This window comes from Ranitomeya variabilis, chromosome 2, assembly GCF_051348905.1.
Source record: "Ranitomeya variabilis isolate aRanVar5 chromosome 2, aRanVar5.hap1, whole genome shotgun sequence".
NCBI classification, from domain to species: domain Eukaryota; kingdom Metazoa; phylum Chordata; class Amphibia; order Anura; family Dendrobatidae; genus Ranitomeya; species Ranitomeya variabilis.
The window spans coordinates 500,721,774-500,744,193 of record NC_135233.1 but is presented as its reverse complement, the minus strand read 5'-3'; the positions used below and the strand labels follow the sequence as shown (position 1 = coordinate 500,744,193).

Genomic DNA, 22,420 nt, shown 5'->3' with positions numbered 1-22,420 from the left:
ATGATGAAAATCGCTGGACCAGTATTTCGACAGGAGCTCCTCCTGAGTGTGCTGGTTTTTTTGAGGTTTCATTTTTTATCATGTTTTAATTATTTTTTTCTAAATTAAGACAAGTTTTATATATCCTGGATTGATGTGCTGATGAACTTCCCTTTCGCTCTACTAAATGTAATTTACTTTTTAATTACTTCTGTGTTTAACTATTACCATGATGGAAGATATCAAACTGCATTCCTGTGATTACCTACTTCCCTGCTGAAAAATCACAGTTTTCAATACTAATATAAAAAACTGATTATCACATCCAAACATAAATCAGGTCGGAACAGGTGCTTACCTAGAGTCGCCAACTCATATACAATGAAACAGATAAGGCAGCACACGGTAACGCCATAACATGCAAACATATAATATGAAAATTGAATTGCATTACTGCACTAGAAATATGAAAACTTGAGAATACTTAGTGCATAAATTGGCCAATTCGTGTGTACCTGGCAGCCACGTTAAGGCGATTCTCATTGCCAGGACCTATTGCCAATCCTCTCTCTTTGAAGTCTATATCTCTGTGGAGGGGTAGAATCCTGCTGCAATTAAAAATACCTAAGGCTGAGGGGCAGAGTGCTCAGGCAGAAGGCTAATACAAATATTAAAAAAAACTGACAGTCTCATACAAATATAAATCAGATCTGAACAGATGCTGCTTACCTAGAGTTGCTAACTCATATACAATGAAACAGATAAGTCAGCACTCTATAGCGCTATAGCATGAAAGCATAAAATATGAAAATTGAATTGCCATACTGCACTAGAAATATGAAGAATTGAGAATGCTTAGCGCATAAATTGGCCAATTCATGTGTACCTGGCAGCCACATTAAGGCAATTTTCATTGCCAGGACCTATTGCCAATCCTCTCTTAGACAGTCTACATCTCTCTCTTTTCTGATGTTTATATTAGCCTTCTGATTGAGCCCTCCGCCCCTCAGCCTTAGGTATTCTTAATTGTAGCAGGATTCTACCCCTCCACAGAGATATATACTTCAGTCCAAGAGAGGATTCACAATAAGTCCCCTAGAGATGTAGACTGTCTAAGAGAGGATTGGCATTAGGTCCTGGCACCGAGAATCGCCAGGTACACATGAATTGGCCAATTTATGCGCTAAGCATTCTCAATTTTTCATATTTCTAGTGCAGTAATGCAATTCAATTTTCATATTTTATGTTTGCATGCTATAGTACTACAGAGTAATGCCTTATCTGTTTAATTTCACAGTTTTCCATATTGTCTCTTCCCATGAAGATTCACATATGTGCGCCCACAAGTTGTTACTCCTTAAGCTTGTACAGGTCATTTTATGTAAATACTTGTTTGGAAAGTTATTGCCTTACATTCATATTGTTGCACCTCTATGCTTGCACATACACATGGAGTCGTCATACTTTAGTGACATGGGAACACTTTTTGCTGGCAATTTGTTTATGATATACAGGCAACTGCGTTATGAGCAACTGGCCCATCTCATGTGATTCAGGTGTTCAGATCAAGACCAAATTGGCATGAAGCTTGAGATTAGCTTTAGAAAAAAAGAAATATGGTCCAATTTTTAAATATTTACTATTAGATATACATATTTGTTTGCACTGAGCAAAATTGAGGCCATACAGTACAGACCAAAAATTTGGACACACCTTCTCATTTAAAGATTTTTCTGTATTTTCATGACTATGACTATGAAAATTGTACATTCACACTGAAGGCATCAAAACTATGAATTAACACATGTGGAATTATATACTTAACAAAAAAGTGTGAAACAACTGAAAATATGTCTTATATTCCAGGTTCTTCAAAGTAGCCACCTTTTGCTTTGATGTCTGCTTTGCACACTCTTGGCATTCTCTTGATGAATGGTCTTCCAACAATCTTAAAGGAGTTCCCAGAGATGCTTAGCACTTGTTGGCCCTTTTGCCTTCACTCTGCGATCCAGCTCACCCCAAACCATCTTGATTGGGTTCAGGTCTGGTGACTGTGGAGGCCAGGTCATCTGACGTAGCACCCCATCACTCTCCTTCTTGGTCAAATAGCCCTTACACAGCCTGGAGGTGTGTTTGGGGTCATTGTCTTGTTGAAAAATAAATGATGGTCCAACTAAACGCAAACCGGATGGCATAGCATGCCACTGCAAGATGCTGTGGTAGCCATGCTGGTTCAGCATGCCTTCAATTTTGAATAAATCCCCAACAGTGTCACCAGCAAAGCACCCCCACACTATCACACCTCCTCCTCCATGCTTCACAGTGGGAACCAGGCATGTAGAGTCCATCCGTTCACCTTTTCTGCGTCGCACAAAAACACGGTGGTTGGAAACAAAGATCTCAAATTTGGACTCCTCAGACCAAAGCACAGATTTCCACTGGTCTAATGTCCATTCCTTGTGTTCTTTAGCCCAAACAAGTCTCTTCTGCTTGTTGTCTGTCCTTAGCAGTGATTTCCTAGCAGCTATTTTACCATGAAGGCCTGCTGCACAAAGTCTCTTCTTAACAGTTGTTGTAGAAATGTGTCTGCCGCTAGAACTCTGTGTGGCATTGACCTGGTCTCTAATCTGAGCTGCTGTTAACCTGCAATTTCTGAGGCTGGTGACTCGGATAAACTTATCATCAGAAGCAGAGGTGACTTGGTCTTCCTTTCCTGGGGCGGTCCTCATGTGAGCCAGTTTCTTTGTAGCCCTTGATGGTTTTTGCCACTGCACTTGGGGACACTTTCAAAGTTTTCCCAATTTTTCGGACTGACTGACCTTCATTTCTTAAAGCAATGATGGCCACTCGTTTTTCTTTACTTAGCTGCTTTTTTCTTGCCATAATACAAATTCTAACAGTCTATTCAGTAGGACTATCAGCTGTGTATCCACCAGACTTTGCACAACACAACTGATGGTCTCAACCACATTTATAAGGCAAGAAATCCCACTTATTAAACCTGACAGGGCACACCTGTGAAGTGAAAACCATTCCCGGTGACTACCTCTTGAAGCTCATCAAGAGAATGCCAAGAGTGTGCAAAGCAGTCATCAAAGCAAAAGGTGGCTACTTTGAAGAACCTAGAATATAAGACATAATTTCAGTTGTTTCACACTTTTTTGTTAAGTATATAATTCCACATGTGTTAATTCATAGTTTTGATGCCTTCAGTGTGAATGTACAATTTTCATAGTCATGAAAATACAGAAAAATCTTTAAATGAGAAGGTGTGTCCAAACTTTTGGTCCTGTACATATAAAAGGTCCGGCAAATCACTTCACCTACATCAAATAACTGGACTCAAACAGTCAATGGTATGCCCACCTAAACTTCCCATTCTCCATCTGATAAGTTATCATTTCAGTTTTGTTCACACCTACGAGAGAGGGTTTGAGGGGAAGGAGTATTATTAAAACGATTCTCCCACTATCCACTTGCAAACAAAAAAATGTAAAAGGCAGAGGGATATGTATAACATTAAAAAAGCTACAGTCACCATTTACAACACAGGAAGGTCTAATGCAGGTCACTTCAGCAATGACAACCAAAGCAGCCTGTGCTAAAGTCACTGTGTTAAAACCAGTAAGTATGCCTTCTATTATTATTGTTATCGTTATTGTTATTATTACTACTACAGCTTACGTTCTATGCCTTTTGAAAACACTTATGTATCCCATTTAAAATAAAAAAAATAGCATAATCTTTAGTACCCTTCCAGAACAATACTTTTATTATTCACTCAAAGCTGTTCATTCTGGAAAGGAAATAGTTAAACAACTTATTAATTAGCATGAACAAAGATTAACGATATGCGAATCATAATTTTCACTAGAATGTAATAAACTAATTTTGCTCTCAGCCATAAAAAGAAAAGATCAGTGCCCTCACCTCCTCAGCACGAAGTCCACAAATCTTGTTTCCCGACAATAGTTTGTTTTTCAAGCTTTTGTTCTGGAAATGAAACAAATCTATTTAGTTGGTAAAAAATATGACAAGTTTCCATTGTTGTACAATATCCGATAGATTTTTAGATTATGCATCAAGGCCAAAATCAAATTTCAATATGTAATGTTGTATTTGCTTTTAGTGAGCGGTGGATAAAATTACCGGTATATGTCTGAAGTAGTTTATTTTCACAGAACACACCTTTTGTCAATCTGATCCTCATGGGTGGGGTTTGTGTGGATGGGCATGAAGCTGTTGACATTTATCTTGATTCGTATAATTGATCTTTTATATTAAATTGAATACAACTGGGGAATCTGGGCAGCATAAGGATTGGGTATACTTCTTACAATTCTAGTTATTCACCCACACATTGCGAGAAGTGAGAAGGATAGTCCAGAGGAGGCCATATCCTTGGCGCAACCTGTGTTGTCAAAAAGGTGCACAAGAGGTAAGGGGGTCCACTTTCATCTTCAAATTTGCAAGCCAGCTCTTTCACAGACACAAAGAAGGGCCCACACACTGTTCTTGCATGGGTGCTCTTTTCTGGCTATCTATCATTAGGATAGATGAGAAGAAATGCAGACTACTGTGGGAGCTGTTGCTTTCTAACACCGTGCATGAATTTGTATTCCTTTGTTGGAAAACGACATCATGGTCCTGTCTTTTGTCATATATAATGACTAGATAAGGCAAAAGAATACAGCAGCCTCTACAGCATGAGAACGAAGACTTATGTAAATATTGAATTTATGACATTTGCATTGCATTACTGTTAAATAGAATATACTTATTAAGAGTACTTAGCACACAACTTGGCCAATCCATTAGAACCTATCAGTCACGGCAAGGCATATATTTCCTTAGCAAGACCCTAAAACTAATATTTATCAAACATACCTCTTCCAAATTAAAAACCTACAAATTTGATGGGTAGGTAGGATCTAGCACTAATTTAAAACAGCCTTAGGCTGAAAGGAGGAGTGCTCTGTCAAATATAGAGGCAGCAATCATTTCTAATAGTAGACTACAAAATCAAGAACAGACCAACATCCCCTCATTGAATAAAGCAATTGTGAACAAGTTCAAGAGAAGGAAGGAGTCACAATCCATCCTGCAGTGTTTGGGATGGGTTTTTGCTAAGTAATATGACTGCAGCCATTTAAAAAAACAACCTACTAGTTGTCCCTTAGACGCAAATATACAATGACAAGTATTCATCAATTTTTCAATATTTTTTTTTATGTATTAGTTTTCTTTATTTCCTAGAAAACACCCTTAAATGACCCAAAATTTTCATTTGAATATGGGAATCATTTTTGTAAAAGGATAAGGTTGAGCAGCAGAGGGTTAAAAGAATGAAACTCATATAATAAGCAAAATGGGAGATTTAATTTGAGCTAGGAAATTTCTATCAATTTACCCTCAGTCTTTAGACTAATTCATTAACATTGTAAATCAGGATACATTGTGTAAAAAATAAATTAATCTGCTACATTGACAAATTGACCTTTTAGTACTGCAGTCATAATACAAATATACATTCATTTAACTTCCATTATACCCTTAAAAGAAAGTATTAAAACCCACTCAAATATTAAAGATGAACTTGAAATGATCATTTTGCAATGTGCTTATAATTAATAAAGAATGGGAAAATACTGCTCATAATAGTTACTGAAAGACCACTATCATGATTCATAAATGCAATAAGAAAATGTGAACTTCAATGACAAAAATAGTTACTTGAAAAATTTAGCAAAGTAAAAGAACGGCAATGCAAATAATCTACAGTGAAACTGTTTACATATTTTCCTAAGTACTAGAATTAAAGGGCTTGTCCCCAAATCCAGCACTGAGTCACTGGCACTACTCCAAGTGTCAATTATTGGCTGCGGCCCTAGCATAACATCAACATTGCCCAGCCATTCAGTGAGGCCCGCAGCTCTGTGGGGGCATTCCATCTAAACAGAGTGTCATGATCTAGAACAGGGTTTGCTTTCTTCCCGTCCTGATCAGGTTAATTTTATACGCCTCTATTTGATTCAGGGGCGGCTATTTAGTGGTATCACTGCCTAGGTCCGATGTCGGTGATAGTTCCGGTCCCACGGCTAGAGCAGCTGACCTAGGTTACTCTGTGTGATTCTATTGTTCCCAGTCTTCCTGTGTAGGGTCTGCCCAGTTTCCCTGTGCCCCTGCCCTACACCTCTGTGTATGCTTGGCTCCCACGTGTATGACTCTGCTCGTTTCTTGACCTGTTTCTCTGTCCTCTGATGTGGTACTGCTCCATCTTCTCTGGCTTCGGACCCCTTTGCTTGCCCCTGACTTGGTCTCCGTCTCCTCCTTGTGTCACTATGCTCCCGGCTAGTTCTCGATCCCCTGGCTTGTCACTCACCATGCTCTTATCATTCCCTCTTGGTTGCCACTCTCCCCCGCAGGCCTCCATCACCTGGACTCAGATCCGGCACCTCTCATGTCTTTGGTCCAGGTCCCGGGTAACCAGCAGTCTCCTCACCGGCTTGGTCACGCCACATTTTTGCAATGTCGGCCCTGCTTTCCAGCAGATCCTAGGGTTTTGCCTCCTGCGCCGCAGAACTGCCTAGTGGTCACTGCAGTATCGCGTCCTGAGTGATGCGACACAGAGCCACTGAGCTTCTGATGTGATGTTAGTGCCACAAACAATATGGGAAACATGTGCAGTACCAAAGACTCAGCGCTGGACGCAGAAATGAAGAATAAAGAGCACTTCATTTTATAACAATCTACAGCCTCTGATGAAAATTTTTCAAAAGAGGTAAACTATTTTAAATAATAAAAGACTTCATGCAAATGGTGCAGAAATTTCGATAAGGAATGCATATTGCTGGTAGTAAAATTATGCTTGGCATGAGTTCTTAAAAATTCCATACAATGTTTCTAAGTGATAAGAAATGAAACTAGTACTACATGTTTGCCAGCATGTCATTTGACTAAGTCAAGTGGTTAAGGAGGTCAAATACTAATTGATGTAATAGACCAGTTTAAATGAAATAGTTAATACATTAAGACTGGGTTACACATTACAATAACTCTTACATCCACAAAGCATATTGGCAAAATGAACAATGGAAAATACACAAATGTACATAGGAGTAAGTAGAGTTCATTAGAGGAGACTTAATGATCTCGAAAATTACAGTAGGCGCAACACCATAAACAACACCGTTACATTGACTGCAATTGTTAGTGTAGACAATACAATGAGTAAGGCTCTATAAGAAGATATTATATATATAGACTTGTTTTGTAACTCAACTGTGCTAACCACCCACATGAAGGAGACAGATGCTAAGCAAGGAAAGTTATCAAGTCCTGACCCTACCCGACTACGTAGGCACTGTCAGAGACTAGAGTGACACACTCAAATGAGAAGACAGAGTGGTAGAGTATCCACTCACATAACCACACATAAATGATACTAGCGAGACAAATGACAATATTTCCACCAGTGCCTCTGGAAAATTGTTAGTCAACTGTTACCCCTACTTTTATGCGATACATGTGATTGCTAACTGTGGGACTGAGATGAGAGGGATTTTGGAGTTCAATATTCACTAGATTTTTTACTAAGGGAGGTGGAGCCATATTGCTTTACCAGAACCTTTGTGCACTAGTAATGTGGAAAACCTCTTTTTTGAAGCTAACAAATCTGAATAGGGACTTTTTTTGCACAATGAGTTGAAGTTTAAATTGGTACCATTTTGAGGTGCAGAACATTTTTTTTTATCATTTTTAAAGCTAAGTGCACAATTCCCTGATCTATGCCTAGTTCTTGCATCAGGAATTTCATCCTCTCTAAAAAAAAAAAAATGAGATTAAGTTGAAGCATCGAATGGAACCACACACTACAATGAGATATACATAGTGTCAATTTGAAGTTCATCTGGCTTCTGTTACAGTAGTTTCCATTTTAGGCACATACCACTAGGGTCAAACACACTTTTGTGCACTAAAAAGATGCACAGGCTAAACAAAGCCCAATGTGACTCCATCTGCCTCATTAAAGGGAATTATTTTGTTGGGTGTTTTGATGAAATCAAGTTTTTTTATGTAACTGGAAACCCAGAGGTAAGTGCTCAGAGGAAAGCACAGGATAAACGTGAATAAAGCCTTCTACTGATTTTTGCAAGGCAGATTGAATAAATAAACAGAAGTTCAAGAATTGATACATTTTTTTCTAAACAAGTCACAGTGAGGTATAAGTGATAAGACAAATTTATTCTTTGTGTCACTATTAGAGATGAGCGGATCTTTTGAAATGCACATTCACCATATTCAACTAACTCTCCCTGTTAGGGTTTGGCGGAACGCACCATATATATTTAAAGAGTAATAGGTGCGTTCGCAATGCGGGGTCCACCGTGCAGGAGTAAAACCTGCTGCTAGTAACTGATGGTACTATATGGCGGTATAAGTGATCTCTGTTACTTAACAGAGTCACTTAAGACAAGAGAACGCTGTGCCCTGTCGACCTCTCAGAGGTACACAGCTAACAAATAGAGCGAACAGTGATCAATGCAGTCAGAATAGCACACGCAAAACTCCTCACCAGAGGAGCCGGTTATTATGATCCTAGTGGCTGAGGATCACAAAACGGACTAGCTAAGTTTATGAACATAGACACGAGCTCTAGGGAGGTGGTAACTGGACTGACCGCAAAACCTGATCCTAACCAAACACACTAAAGGTAGCCGGTGAAAGTGCCTAAATTCCTAGACGTCTCGACGCAGCCTGAGAAACTAGCTACCCCTAGAGAGAAAGAAAGTAAGACCTCACTTGCCTCAGAGAAATAACCCCAAAGATATAGAAAGCCCCCAACAAATAATAACGGTGAGGTAAGGGGAAAATACAAACGTAGAAATGAAACAGATTCAGCAAATGAGGCCCGCTAATACTAGATAGCAGAAGACAGATAGGAAACTGTGTGGTCAGTAGAAAACCCTATACAAAATATCCATGCTGAGAATTCAAGAACCCCCACACCAACTAACGGTGTGAGGGGAGAAACTCAGCCCCCTAGAGCTACCAGCAAGCGAGGAAATCACATATTAGCAAGCTGGACAAGGACAGATAATAAACCAAGAAACATATTGAACACTGATGATCAAAAAATGAACAAACAGAAATTTAGCTTCTCTTGAAGAGACTGATAACTAAGGACTGCAGGAGAGCTCCAAAATAGCACTGAAGACATTGACAGCAGGCAACAACTGAGAGTCCAGGTGAACTAAATAGGAAACAAGCTAACAGATAATGAGACAGCTGATCAAGCCTCAGACCTGCAGAATGACACAAAGAGCCACCAGAGGGAGCCCAAAGACAGCACTCACACAGTACCAGTTGTGACCACAAGAGGGAGCCCAAAAACAGAGTTCACAACAGTCCCCCCCCTTGAGGAGGGGTCACCGAACCCTCATCAAAACCCCCAGGGCGATCAGGATGAGCCACATGGAAGGCATGAACCAAATCGGCCGCATGAACATCAGAGGCGACAACCCAGGAATGATCCTCCTGACCATAGCCCTTCCACTTAACCAAATACTGAAGCCTCCGTCTAGAAATACGAGAATCCAAGATCTTCTCCACCACGTACTCCAATTCGCCCTCAACCAGCACCGGGGCAGGGGGTTCAACAGAAGGAACCACAGGCACCACATACCTCCGCAACAAAGACCTATGGAACACGTTATGAATGGCAAATGACGCTGGGAGGTCCAAACGAAATGACACCGGGTTAAGGATTTCCAAAATCTTATAAGGACCGATGAAGCGAGGCTTGAATTTAGGAGTGGAAACCTTCATAGGAACATACCGAGAAGACAGCCATACCAAATCCCCAACAAGAAGTCCGGGACCCACACCGCGACGGCGGTTGGCAAAGCGCTGAGCCTTCTCCTGTGACAACTTCAAATTGTCCACCACATGGTTCCAAATCTGTTGCAACCTATCCACCACAGAATCCACCCCAGGACAGTCAAAAGGCTAAACCTGACACGAGGACAAACGAGGATGAAAACCAGTATTGCAGAAAAAAGGCGAAACCAAAGTAGCAGAACTAGCCCGATTATTAAGGGCAAACTCGGCCAATGGCAAAAAAGTCACCCAATCATCCTGATCAGCAGAAACAAAACATCTTAAATAAGTTTCCAAGGTCTGATTAGTTTGCTCGGTTTGGCCATTCGTCTGAGGATGGAAGGCCGACAAAAAAGACAAATCAATGCCCATCTTAGCACAAAAGATCCGCCAAAATCTGGACACAAACTGGGATCCTCTGTCAGACACAATATTTTCAGGGATGCCGTGCAAGCGAACCACATTCTGAAAAAATAGAGGAACCAAATCGGAGGAGGAAGGCAACTTAGGCAAGGGCACCAAATGGACCATTTTGGAAAAACGATCACACACCACCCAGATGACAGACATTCTCTGAGAGACTGGAAGATCCGAAATAAAATCCATGGAAATGTGCGTCCAAGGCCTCTTCGGGACAGGCAAAGGCAAAAGCAAACCGCTGGCACGAGAACAGCAAGGCTTAGCCCGAGCACAAATCCCACAGGACTGCACAAAGGAACGCACATCCCGCGACAAGGAAGGCCACCAGAAGGACCTAGCCACCAAATCTCTGGTACCAAAAATCCCAGGATGACCCACCAACACCGAAGAATGAACCTCGGAAATAACTCTGCTGGTCCATCTATCTGGGACAAACAGTCTCTCTGGTGGGCAACGGTCAGGTCTATCCGCCTGAAATTTCTGCAGCACTCGTCGCAAATCTGGGGAAATGGCAGAAAAAATCACTCCCTCTCTGAGGATACCAGCCGGCTCTGAAACTCCCGGAGAGTCAGGCACAAAACTCCTAGAAAGAGCATCAGCCTTCACGTTCTTCGAACCAGGCAGGTACGAGACCACGAAATCGAAACGGGAGAAAAACGACCCAGGAGCCTGTCTAGGATTCAGCCGCTTGGCAGACTCGAGATAAATCAGATTTTTGTGATCAGTTAAGACCACTACACGATGCTTAGCTCCCTCGAGCCAATGTCGCCACTCCTCAAATGCCCACTTCATAGCCAACAACTCCCGATTACCAACATCATAATTCCGCTCGGCAGGCGAAAACTTTCTTGAAAAGAAAGCACAAGGCTTCATCACAGAGCAATCAGAGCTTCTCTGCGACAAAACAGCCCTTGCTCCAATCTCAGAAGCATCAACCTCGAACTGAAAAGGAAGAGAGACATCAGGCTGACACAAAACTGGAGCCAAAGAAAACCGGCGCTTCAGCTCCCGAAAGGCTTCCACGGCCGCAGGAGACCAATTAGTCACATCAGAACCCTTCTTGGTCAAATCCGTCAAGGGTTTAACCACGCCAGAAAAATTAGCAATGAAGCGACGGTAAAAATTAGCAAAACCCAAGAACTTCTGAAGACTCTTAACAGATGTAGGCTGAGTCCAGTCATGAATAGCCTGGACCTTGACTGGGTCCATCTCAATAGTAGAAGGAGAAAAAATAAAACCCAAAAAGGAAACCTTCTGTACTCCGAAGAGACATTTTGAGCCCTTCACAAATAAGGCATTAGCATGCAGGACCTGAAATACCATCCTGACCTGCTTCACATGGGACTCCCAGTCCTCAGAAAAGACCAAAATGTCATCCAGATACACAATCATAAATTTATCCAGATATTCTCGGAAGATGTCATGCATGAAGGACTGGAACACAGAAGGAGCATTAGAGAGTCCAAAAGGCATCACCAAGTACTCAAAATGGCCTTCGGGCGTATTAAATGCTGTTTTCCATTCATCCCCCTGCTTAATGCGCACAAGGTTATACGCACCACGAAGATCTATCTTGGTGAACCAACTGGACCCCTTAATCCGAGCAAACAGATCAGACAACAATGGCAAAGGATACTGAAATTTGACTGTGATTTTATTTAGAAGACGATAATCTATACAAGGTCTCAGAGAACCATCCTTCTTGGCCACAAAAAAGAATCCTGCACCAAGAGGGGAGGAGGACGGGCGAATATGTCACTTCTCTAAAGACTCCTTTATATAGCTCCGCATTGCGGCATGTTCTGGTACAGACAAATTAAAAAGTCGTCCCTTAGGGAACTTACTACCAGGAATCAAATTTATAGCACAATCACAATCCCTGTGAGGAGGCAGGGCACCGGATCTGGGCTCATCAAATACATCCTGGTAGTCCGACAAAAACTCAGGGACCTCAGAAGGAGTGGAAGAAGCAATTGATACCAAAGGAGCATCGCCATGAATCCCCTGGCAACCCCAACTTGACACAGACATAGCTTTCCAATCCAGAACTGGATTATGGGCCTGCAGCCATGACAGACCCAACATGACAACATCATGCAAATTATGCAGCACAAGAAAGCGAATCACCTCCTGATGCACAGGAGTCATGCACATGGTCACTTGAGTCCAATATTGAGGCTTATTCTCAGCCAATGGTGTAGCATCAATTCCCCTCAGTGGAATAGGGAATTCCAAAGGCTCCAGGACAAAACCACAGCGCCTGGCAAACGAAAAATCCATCAGATTCAGGGCAGCACCTGAATCCACAAAAGCCATAACCGAGTAGGATGACAAAGAACAAACTAAAGTAACAGACAAAATGAATTTAGGCTGTATAGTACCAATGGTGACAGGTTTAGCGATTTTTTTAACGCGCTTAGAGCATGCTGAGATAACATGAGTTGAATCACCACAGTAAAAGCACAACCCATTTTGACGTCTATGATTTTGCCGCTCAATTCTGGTCAGAACTCGGTCACATTGCATAGACTCAGGTCTCTGTTCAGAAAACACCGCAGATTTGCGCTCCCGCAAACGCCGATCAATCTGAATGGCCAAAGCCATTGAGTCATTCAGACTTGCAGGCGTGGGGAACCCCACCATAACATTCTTAATGGCTTCAGAAAGACCTTCTCTGAAATTTACAGCCAGGGCACACTCATTCCATTGAGTAAGCACCGACCATTTCCGAAATTTTTGACAATACACCTCAGCTTAATCCTGGCCCTGAGAAAGAGCCAGCAAGGCCTTTTCTGCCTGGTTCTCAAGATTAGGTTCCTCATAAAGCAGTCCAAGCGCCAGAAAAAATGCATCCACATTCAGCAATGCAGGATCTCCTGGCACCAGAGACAAAGCCCAATCTTGAGGGTCGCCACGTAACAAGGAGATAACAATTTTAACTTGCTGAGCGGAATCACCAGAGGAACGAGGTCTCAAAGATAGAAATAATTTACAATTATTCTTAAAATTCAGAAACCTAGATCTATCTCCAGAAAACAACTCAGGAATAGGTATTTTAGGCTCTGACATAGGGCTATGAACAACAAAATCCTGAATGCTTTGCACCCTTGCAGCAAGATGATCCACACTAGAAGTCAGACTCTGAATATCCATGTCTGCAGCTGAACACAAAACCACCCAGAGATTAAGGTAATGAGAGAAGCTGGACAGACTGCAGCAAAGATAGAGAGGAAAAAAATTGTACTCAGGGCTTCTCTTATCCCACTTCTGCGATGCATTAAACACTTTTCGGCCTGCTGTACTGTTATGATCCTAGTGGCTGAGGATCACAAAATGGACTAGCTAAGTTTATGAACATAGACAAGAGCTCTAGGGAGGTGGTAACTGGACTGACCGCAAAACCTGATCCTAACCAAACACACTAAAGGTAGCCGGTGAACGTGCCTAAATTCCTAGACGTCTCGACGCAGCCTGAGAAACTAGCTACCCCTAGAGAGAAAGAAAGTAAGACCTCACTTGCCTCAGAGAAATAACCCCAAAGATATAGAAAGCCCCCAACAAATAATAACGGTGAGGTAAGGGGAAAATACAAACGTAGAAATGAAACAGATTCAGCAAATGAGGCCCGCTAATACTAGATAGCAGAAGACAGATAGGAAACTGTGTGGTCAATAGAAAACCCTATACAAAATATCCACGCTGAGAATTCAAGAACCCCCACACCAACTAACGGTGTGAGGGGAGAAACTCAGCCCCCTAGAGCTACCAGCAAGCGAGGAAATCACATATTAGCAAGCTGGACAAGGACAGATAATAAACCAAGAAACATATTGAACACTGATGATCAAAAAATGAACAAACAGAAACTTAGCTTCTCTTGAAGAGACTGATAACGAAGGACTGCAGGAGAGCTCCAAAATAGCACTGAAGACATTGACAGCAGGCAACAACTGAGAGTCCAGGTGAACTAAATAGGAAACCAGCTAACAGATAACGAGACAGCTGATCAAGCCTCAGACCTGCAGAATGACACAAAGAGCCACCAGAGGGAGCCCAAAGACAGCACTCACACAGTACCAGTTGTGACCACAAGAGGGAGCCCAAAAACAGAGTTCACAACAGCCGGTATTCTAGGGGCTTATTTCAGCTGGGCCCTGAATCCACTCACACAAAACTCCTCACCGGAAGTGCTGGTATTCTAGGGGCTTATTTCAGCCGAACCCTGAAATCACAAACACATGACCACACTGGCGCAAAACACACAACTTAGTTGATACTAGCGCGTGGCCGTGTGGCCAGGCGAGCCTTTTATAGCTGCAGCAACTAAAGGACCTTCCTAGAGGACCAATGGGAGCTGCTACAGTACCTGAGCCACTTCAGAACCTTCCTAGAGGACCATTGGGAGCTGTTGTAGTACCTGAGCATGTGAACCCTGACCTCCAATGAGAGGACTTACCCTGGGCATGCTCAGAAGTGGAAAAGCTGGACTTAGTCCCAGAGACGTCTGCTCGCCGCTGACCGGTACTGGCAGCAATTGCTGAGCCTGGAAAGGCAGCAGTAACCATCCACACCGTATCAAGCTGAGAGAGACACTGGGACCGACATCTCCGCTGAGCAGGCTCCACTGCGGCTGGAGAAGAATGGGAGACCGCAGCCGAGATTCCCCCTGTGCAAAGGCGGGAACTCGACCCCTAACATTACCCCCCCTCCTAGGGCCCCCCTCCTTGGACCTGCTACGCTCGAAGGCTGCAATAAGCTGCAGAGCTCGAATGTGCTCAGCAAGTTCCATAGACCTGTCCTCTGGGCCAAAACCCTTCCAGTCCACCAAATAAAATTTCTTGCCATGTACCACCTTGCACCCCAAAATAGCATTCACCTCGTAATCGTCCGTAGACAAATTTGATGTCTCGCAGATGACTCAGAGAACCGGAACATGTATATGGGCTTCAAGAGGGACACATGAAAGGTGTCGTGATACCTACGTGTGGAGGAAGGGCCAGATGGTAGACCACAGGGTTAACCTGTTCGAGGACCTGGAAGGGACCCAAGTAGCGAGGTGCAAACTTAGTGGACTCAACATGCAGCCAAAAGTTACGGGCGCAGGGCCACACTAAGTTGTCAGGAGCAAAGGTCAGAGCGGGGCACTGTTGAGCATCGGCGGAGGACCTCATTCTCTCCTTGGAGGCCCGATTGGCATCCTGAGTGCAGTCCCAAATGTTCTGTGCCTCCACAGCCCAGTCTGCCACCCTGGAGTCGGCGGAAGACACAGGCATGGGCACAGGAACCCGCGGATGCGGGCCGTAATTAAGGAGGAATGGAGTCTGACCGGTGGAGTAAGCTACGATGTTGTTAAGTGCAAACTCCACCCATGGTAGTAAGGATGCCCAGTCATCCTACCTGGCAGAAACAAAATGACGTAGATATGTGAACAGAGTCTGGTTGGCCCTCTCTACCAACCCATTCATCTCAAGATGATATGCCGAGGAGAGATTCAACTCAATGCTGAGTAGAGGACAAAGCTCTCTCCAGAATCGGGACACAAACTGGGGACCCCTGTCACTAACAATTTTGTCCGGCACATCATGTAGGCGAAAGATGTGTTTGATAAACAACACTGCCAGTGCCGGTGCAGAAGGTAGCTGTGGAAGAGGCACCAAGTGCACCATTTTGGAAAAATGGTCAGTGATCACCCAAATAATGGTGCAGCTACGAGACTTGGGTAAGCCCACTACAAAATCCATCCCGACCATCTCCCAGGGCCTGTCCGCCACCGGCCATTGACGAGGAGACTTATTCTTGGCACAGGAGACACATGCCCGAACATAGTCTGCAATGTTACGGGCCATATGTGGCCACCAGTATGTCCTCGCCAATAGCTCAGATTTCCTTTTGGACCCAAAATGTCCACCCACCCTGGACGAGTGAGCCCAAGAGAGAACCTCCGGATGCAGACTGGATGGCACAAAAGTCTTGCCTGGAGGCACAGACTCTATCGAAACTGGGGCCACAGTTCTCAGACTCTTGGTAGGGACAATAAGCTGAGGCTCCTCTTCCTCCTCCTCAGATGATACAACGGAGCAAGAAAGAGCATCGGCACGAATGTTCTTCTCCCCAGAAAGGAAATGGAGGGTGAAATGGAACCGGGAGAAGAACAAGGACCATCTGGCCTGGCGAGAATTTAACCGCTGGGCTGTCTGTAGGTAAACCAAATTCTTGTGGTCTGTGAATAATTGGAAAGGAAAACGAGCCCCCTCCAAAAGATGTCTCCACTCAGAGAAGGCCAACTTTATTGCTAGAAACTCCCTGTCCCCGATGGAATAATTCCTCTCTGCTGGTGTGAAGGTCTTGGAATAGAAGAAGCAAGGATGCTTCCGACCTTGAGCATCCTTTTGAAAGAAGAATGCTCCAGCACCAACGGAAGAGGCATCCACCTCCATTATAAATGGCTTATCTACATCGGGGCGATGTAGGATGGGAGCGCTAGTAAAATGGGACTTAATAGGAGTGAAGGCCTTGGAGACCTCCTCAGACCGCAACTTGGGATTTGCTCCCTTCTTGGTGAGGGCTACCAAGGGAGCTACCAAAGTTGAGACATGAGGAATGAACTGGCGATAATAGTTAATGAACCCCATAAAGCACTGCACCGCTTTAAGAGAATGGGGTTCTTGCCAGTCCATCACAGCCTGTAATTTGGCAGGATCCATAGCCAATCCCTGAGCGGACATGATATAGCCCAGGAAAGGTAAGGAATATTGCTCAAATTTCTCCAACTTGGCGTAGAGGGAATTAGCTCGTAAGTGGTCGAAGACTTTGCAAACATCTCTCTGGTGGGAGTTAATATCTGGAGAGTAGATGAGGATATTATCCAGATAGACTACAACCGAGGTGGAAAGCATATCCCGGAAGATATCATTTACAAGGTCTTGGAAAAGGCTGGGGCATTACAGAACCCAAAGGGCATTACTAGATTTTCATAGTGCCCATCCCTGGTGTTAAAAGCCTTCTTCCATTCATCCCCCTCACAGATGCGAATCAGGTTGTAAGCACCACGCAGATCTAGTTTAGTAAAAACCCTTGCTCCCCGAAGCCTATCAAAGAGCTCAGATATCAGGGGCAGGGGATATTTATTCTTAATGGTGATGGCGTTAAGACCCCTGTAGTCTAAACATGGATGTAGTTCCCCGTTCTTCTTCTGCACAAAGAAGAACCCAGCCCCTGTAGGGGACAGTGACTTCCTAATGAATCCCCTTGCCAAATTTTCCTGGATGTACTGTGATATTGCCTCCATCTCCAGGAGAGATAATGGATAGACTCGACCCTGGGGAGGCTCAACACCAGGCAAGAGGTCTGTAGGACAGTCACAGGGGCGGTGAGGCAGAAGGGTCTCCGCATACCTTTTGGAGAACACGTCAGCATAGGGCCAATATTGCTTGGGGAGAGAGGATAGATCTGCGGGTACCTCGGTAGTAGCAACCTGAATGCATTTCCTCTGACATATTTCCCCACAAGGTTCACCCCATCCCAAAATTCTGCCTGTGGACCACTCAATATAAGGAGAGTGGAACCGTAGCCAAGGTATCCCTAACAGGACCTCATCAATTCTCTCAGGACTGACGGGCAGAGATATAATCTCCTGATGAGATGGTGACATGGACAGAGTGAAAAGGATGGTATGGTGTGTTATCTGAGAGGGTAGTGTTGACCCATTCACCTCTCGTATGGTAACTGGTTGAGCTAGCATTACCAGGGGAATTACGTGACATTGGGCGAAGGCGGAAGACATAAAATTGCCCTCCGCCCCAGAGTCCACACAGAGCTCTACCGAGTGGGAGAATGAGCCTATAGTGATTGTCCTCTTAAAGGACAATTTGGAGGCAAACGTTGCTGTGTCTAGTGTACCTCCACCTACTACCACTAGACGCTGATGATTCCTCGACCACTGGGGACATCTAGTGACAAGATGTCCTGACTGCTGGCAAACATGACAGACTATGAGTGCGCTAGCGGTCCGGGATTAGATCCTGCTTGTGACACTTCCATGGCCTCATGTGACTCAGGGACCAGGACCTGAGATTCCAAAGGTTTGGCGAAAGTGGGAGCCAGCCGAAACCTCTGCCTACACTGGGCTCGCTCTAACCTCCGCTTGTGAAAACGGAGGGCAATACGAGTGGACACAGTTATTAACTCCTCCAGTGTGATGGGAATCTCCCTTGTGGCCAGAGCGTCCTTCACGTGGTCAGCCAGCCACTCCAAAATATAGGGATAAGGGCTTTATCCGATGACTCCAGCTCAGATGCTAGGGTACGGAAGAGCCCTGAGTCAATGTTAAAAGTTGGAGCGCCATATCATGGGTGACTCAAGGTCCTAAAAAGACCTGTGTCAGAGTGCTCAGGAACAGCGGAGCACTCTGCACCACATGATCGCCGCACTCCCACAGCGGCGTAGCCCACTCCAACGTCTTGTCCGACAGGAGAGAAACTATAAATCCCACCTTTGACGGCTCTGTGGGGAAACATGCGACCAGAAGTTCGAGATGTATAGAGCTCTGGCTCACGAAACCCCTGGAAGATTTACTATCTCTAGAAAATTTATCTGGCAGCGGGAGGCAAGAAAGAGTTGGAACAAGGGTGGCAGTGGACAAGGTCACTGTAGCCATGCTAGCAGCCTGAAGAGCAACTGCGGTAACATCCACTGCTGAGGTTGAGCGCTCGAGAGCCGCCAACCTATCCTCCAGCTGCTGGATGCACCGCAAAGATTGCTGTTTATCTGCCATTTACTAGCCAGACCCTGGCGCTAGTATTATGTTAGGGTTTGGCGGAACGCACCAAATATATATTTAAAGAGTAATAGGTGCGTTCGCAACCCGGGGTCCACCGTGCAGGAGTAAAACTCGCTGCTAGTAACTGACGGTACTATATGGCGTTATAAGTGAACTCTGTTACTTCACAGAGTCACTTAAGACAAGAGAACGCTGTGCCCTGTTAACCTCTCAGAGGAACACAGCTACCAAAAAGAGCGAACCGTGGTCATGCAGTCAGAATAGCACACGCAAAACTCCTCACCAGAGGTGCCGGTATTCTGGGGGCTTATTTCAGCCACGCCCTGAATCCACTCACACAAAACTCCTCACCAGAGGTGCCGGTATTCTAGGGGCTTATTCCAGACGAACCCTGAAACCACATACACATGACCACACTGGTGCAGAACACACAACTTAGTTGATACTAACGCATGGCCATGCGGCCATGCAAACCTTTTATAGCTGCAGCAACTAAAGGACCTTCCTAGAGAACCAATAGGAGCTGCTACAGTACCTGAGCCCCTTCAGGACCTTCCTAGATGACCAATGGGAGCTGGTGTAGTACCTGAGCATGTGACCCCTGACCTCCAATGAGAGGACTTACCCTGGGCATGCTCAGAAGGGGAAAAGCAGGACTTAGTCCCAGAGATGTCTGCTCCCCGCTTACCAGTACTGGCTACATTGGCGGAGCCTGGAAAGGCAGCAGCAACGATCCGTACCATATCAGGCTGAGCCAGACACTGGGACCGACGTCTCTGCTGAACAGGCTCCACTGCAGCTGGAGAAGAATGGAAGACTGCAGCAGAGATGGTTTGAGATTCCCCCTGTGCAGAGGTGGGAACTCCACCCCTAACACTCCGCCCTCCAAATTTTGATTTATGATGAATAAATTTGTGCAAGTCTCAACATTGGACAACTTGTAATTGCTTGGAAAAAACATGTGGTGGAGACGAGAGAGAAAACCCTGCTAACCAAAAGAGCTTGCTTTTTACAGGCACGAGAGAGAGAATCCTGATGGTCAGAAGAGCTTATGCTTTAGGAGACTACAAGACTTTACAAGGCTCTCACTATGTGGGAGATGCTTACCCATTGACTCTTTAGATGGGAAATGACTGCCATACACACTGTGCTCCACTGGGAACCACTGATATGTGATGACGGAGGTTCTAGCCACCACTGTACAATGTGTGATAATCAACGAGATATCATTGCTGCAAAGCATTATGGGGAGGCCTGTGCGACAATGCAAAATTATATTTCGCCAATGCTGGTAATGGTGCCTGTCAATTTTTTTTTGTGAATCACGAAATGTTCATATTTGTGTGCAACTTAGAATTTCAGTAAATTAGACTCAAATTCAATTTAGTCAATATGATTGTTTTGTTAAATTTAGCTATTTTCGCACACTAAAAATGATTTTTTATCACAATTTTCTTTTGTCAACATATTATGAATGCCATAATGTGAAGAAAGAAACAAGGGGTCAGCAGGTGCCCTAGTCCGCTAGCCAAAACCGCATGGACCAGGGATCATCCCACTGAATGCCCCCTCTCCTTTTACCCTGGGCAAAATACTAATCATACAACGGAGTAAAACAGTGTGGCAATAATTTACTGAACCACCAACAAACAATAATATATAGAACAGTTGCAGCAAATACCCCAAGATGGTGCAGATTACAGAGTCTCGCCCTTCTGTTGAATCAACTAGATAAGAGTAGATTTGACTTCAGAGCTTCCAGGGCCGACTATCCCAACCTCTGTCAAGCATAGAGAGGAGGTAATGATAAGCTGACAGTCCATTGAGGTACAAGGCCAGGTGATTGGAGGGTCACAACCTTGTGTCTCTGAACATCTCCATGGAGTCAAGTGACCAATGGGTCCCAATCCTGGCCCTCCCAAACGTATCCAGGGTGCTCAGGTGACCAGTGGGTCCAAATGCTTACTATCCCATGCGTTCAGTATCCTTGGGTTCAGTGATGGTCAAAGGAGCAAATCTGTATTATTTCAGCCTGGGTCATGTTCCCCTAAGCTGACACCCTGTAGAATGTCAAATCTCTGTCCCTCGTGATGGAGCCATGACATATTGCCTGCTGTATTGTAAAGGGTCTCTGGTTATTTTTGGATCTCTGGATCTCGTGGATGACTATTATTTTGGATGTATCATGTTACAGAGTCAGATCCTCTTTTAATTGTTCACAACTGTTCTTCAAGACATTATTCACAAGTTAAAAGGAAGGGGAGGGTCATGAGATTAACTCGCTTTGATTGGTTATTTAGTTTTTCCTTCAGTGTTTTCAAGTCAACAAACTGCATGGCCTGGTATAAAGTGTAATAAACATATCAGCAAACATCATTGTTCAGTGACCCTGCATCCCTATTTTGCAAAGATAACAGTACAATAAACTTTAGTACTTGATTTAACAGGTAAGTAACAACCATTCATCAATTTACAAATATCAATTTAACCTACAAGAAGAGTCAACATTTCAGACGCTTGACCAACCAAGGAAAGAAACACATAAATTCAAATGTCATCATATAGATAACAGTTTATGCCTCCTGGTTACTGAAAAAAAGACATCTCGATAATTAAGATAAAATGCTGTGTCGTCACATAACTTTTTTACTTTTAGTCCGACAGAGATCTATGAGGGCTTGTATTTGATAAAATTGATATTTTTTATTGATTTTTATTTCATTTTCTGCTTGTTAGCTTGATGAAAAAGATACATTTTTTGGAAACTTTTTATTAATTATTTTTTACTATATTCACTGTAAGGGATAAGAAATGAGACAGTTTTACAGATTGGTCATTCCATTTGCAGTGATTTTTTGTGTATCTTTGTTTCATCAGAAAAGCTGCATTTTTAGTGGCAAAACAGTTTATCATTATTTTTCCAAGCCTTTATTGTAGTTTATTTTGATTTTTTTAATAATTATTGCTGAATTTTATTGTTAAATTTTGCATTATGGTATTTGAGTATTTTTCATTTTGTTAACTGGTCTCCAATGCTGGAGTACTAGTTTCACACTGACACAGCTTATAGCAGGACCTAACAGGCCACCATACCCCACATCTATTACTTTGCCTAGTGTTACCATAGCAATTATTAGAACCCACAAATGTGGGACATTGGTAGGGTTATTGGTTCTCCTTCTGTCATCCATCTAGATGCAAAATTAGCCATTTCTGGGGGTTTTTGTGAGTTTTTGTCAGTGAAATCTATGGTAATTCTTTATTTCAGTAGGCAATATTTTCCGAGCATATAAAGCAGAGTATTATATTGTTCTTTGTGGGGGTTTTTTTGCACCAAATATTAAAAAGAAAGTTCTTGCACAT

The 22,420-nt window shown here is 43.6% G+C and overlaps 1 protein-coding gene across 1 annotated transcript in view; it reads right to left on the bottom strand.

The window, feature by feature from the left end:
* LUZP2 (leucine zipper protein 2) overlaps nucleotides 1–22,420 on the bottom strand; it is a 1,211,598-nt gene that overhangs the window by 422,093 nt on the left and 767,085 nt on the right. Inside the window, exon 6 of the mRNA XM_077288026.1 lies at nucleotides 3,910–3,972. Coding sequence (XP_077144141.1) covers nucleotides 3,910–3,972 — 63 coding nt within the window. The remainder of the gene's footprint in view (nucleotides 1–3,909; nucleotides 3,973–22,420) is intronic.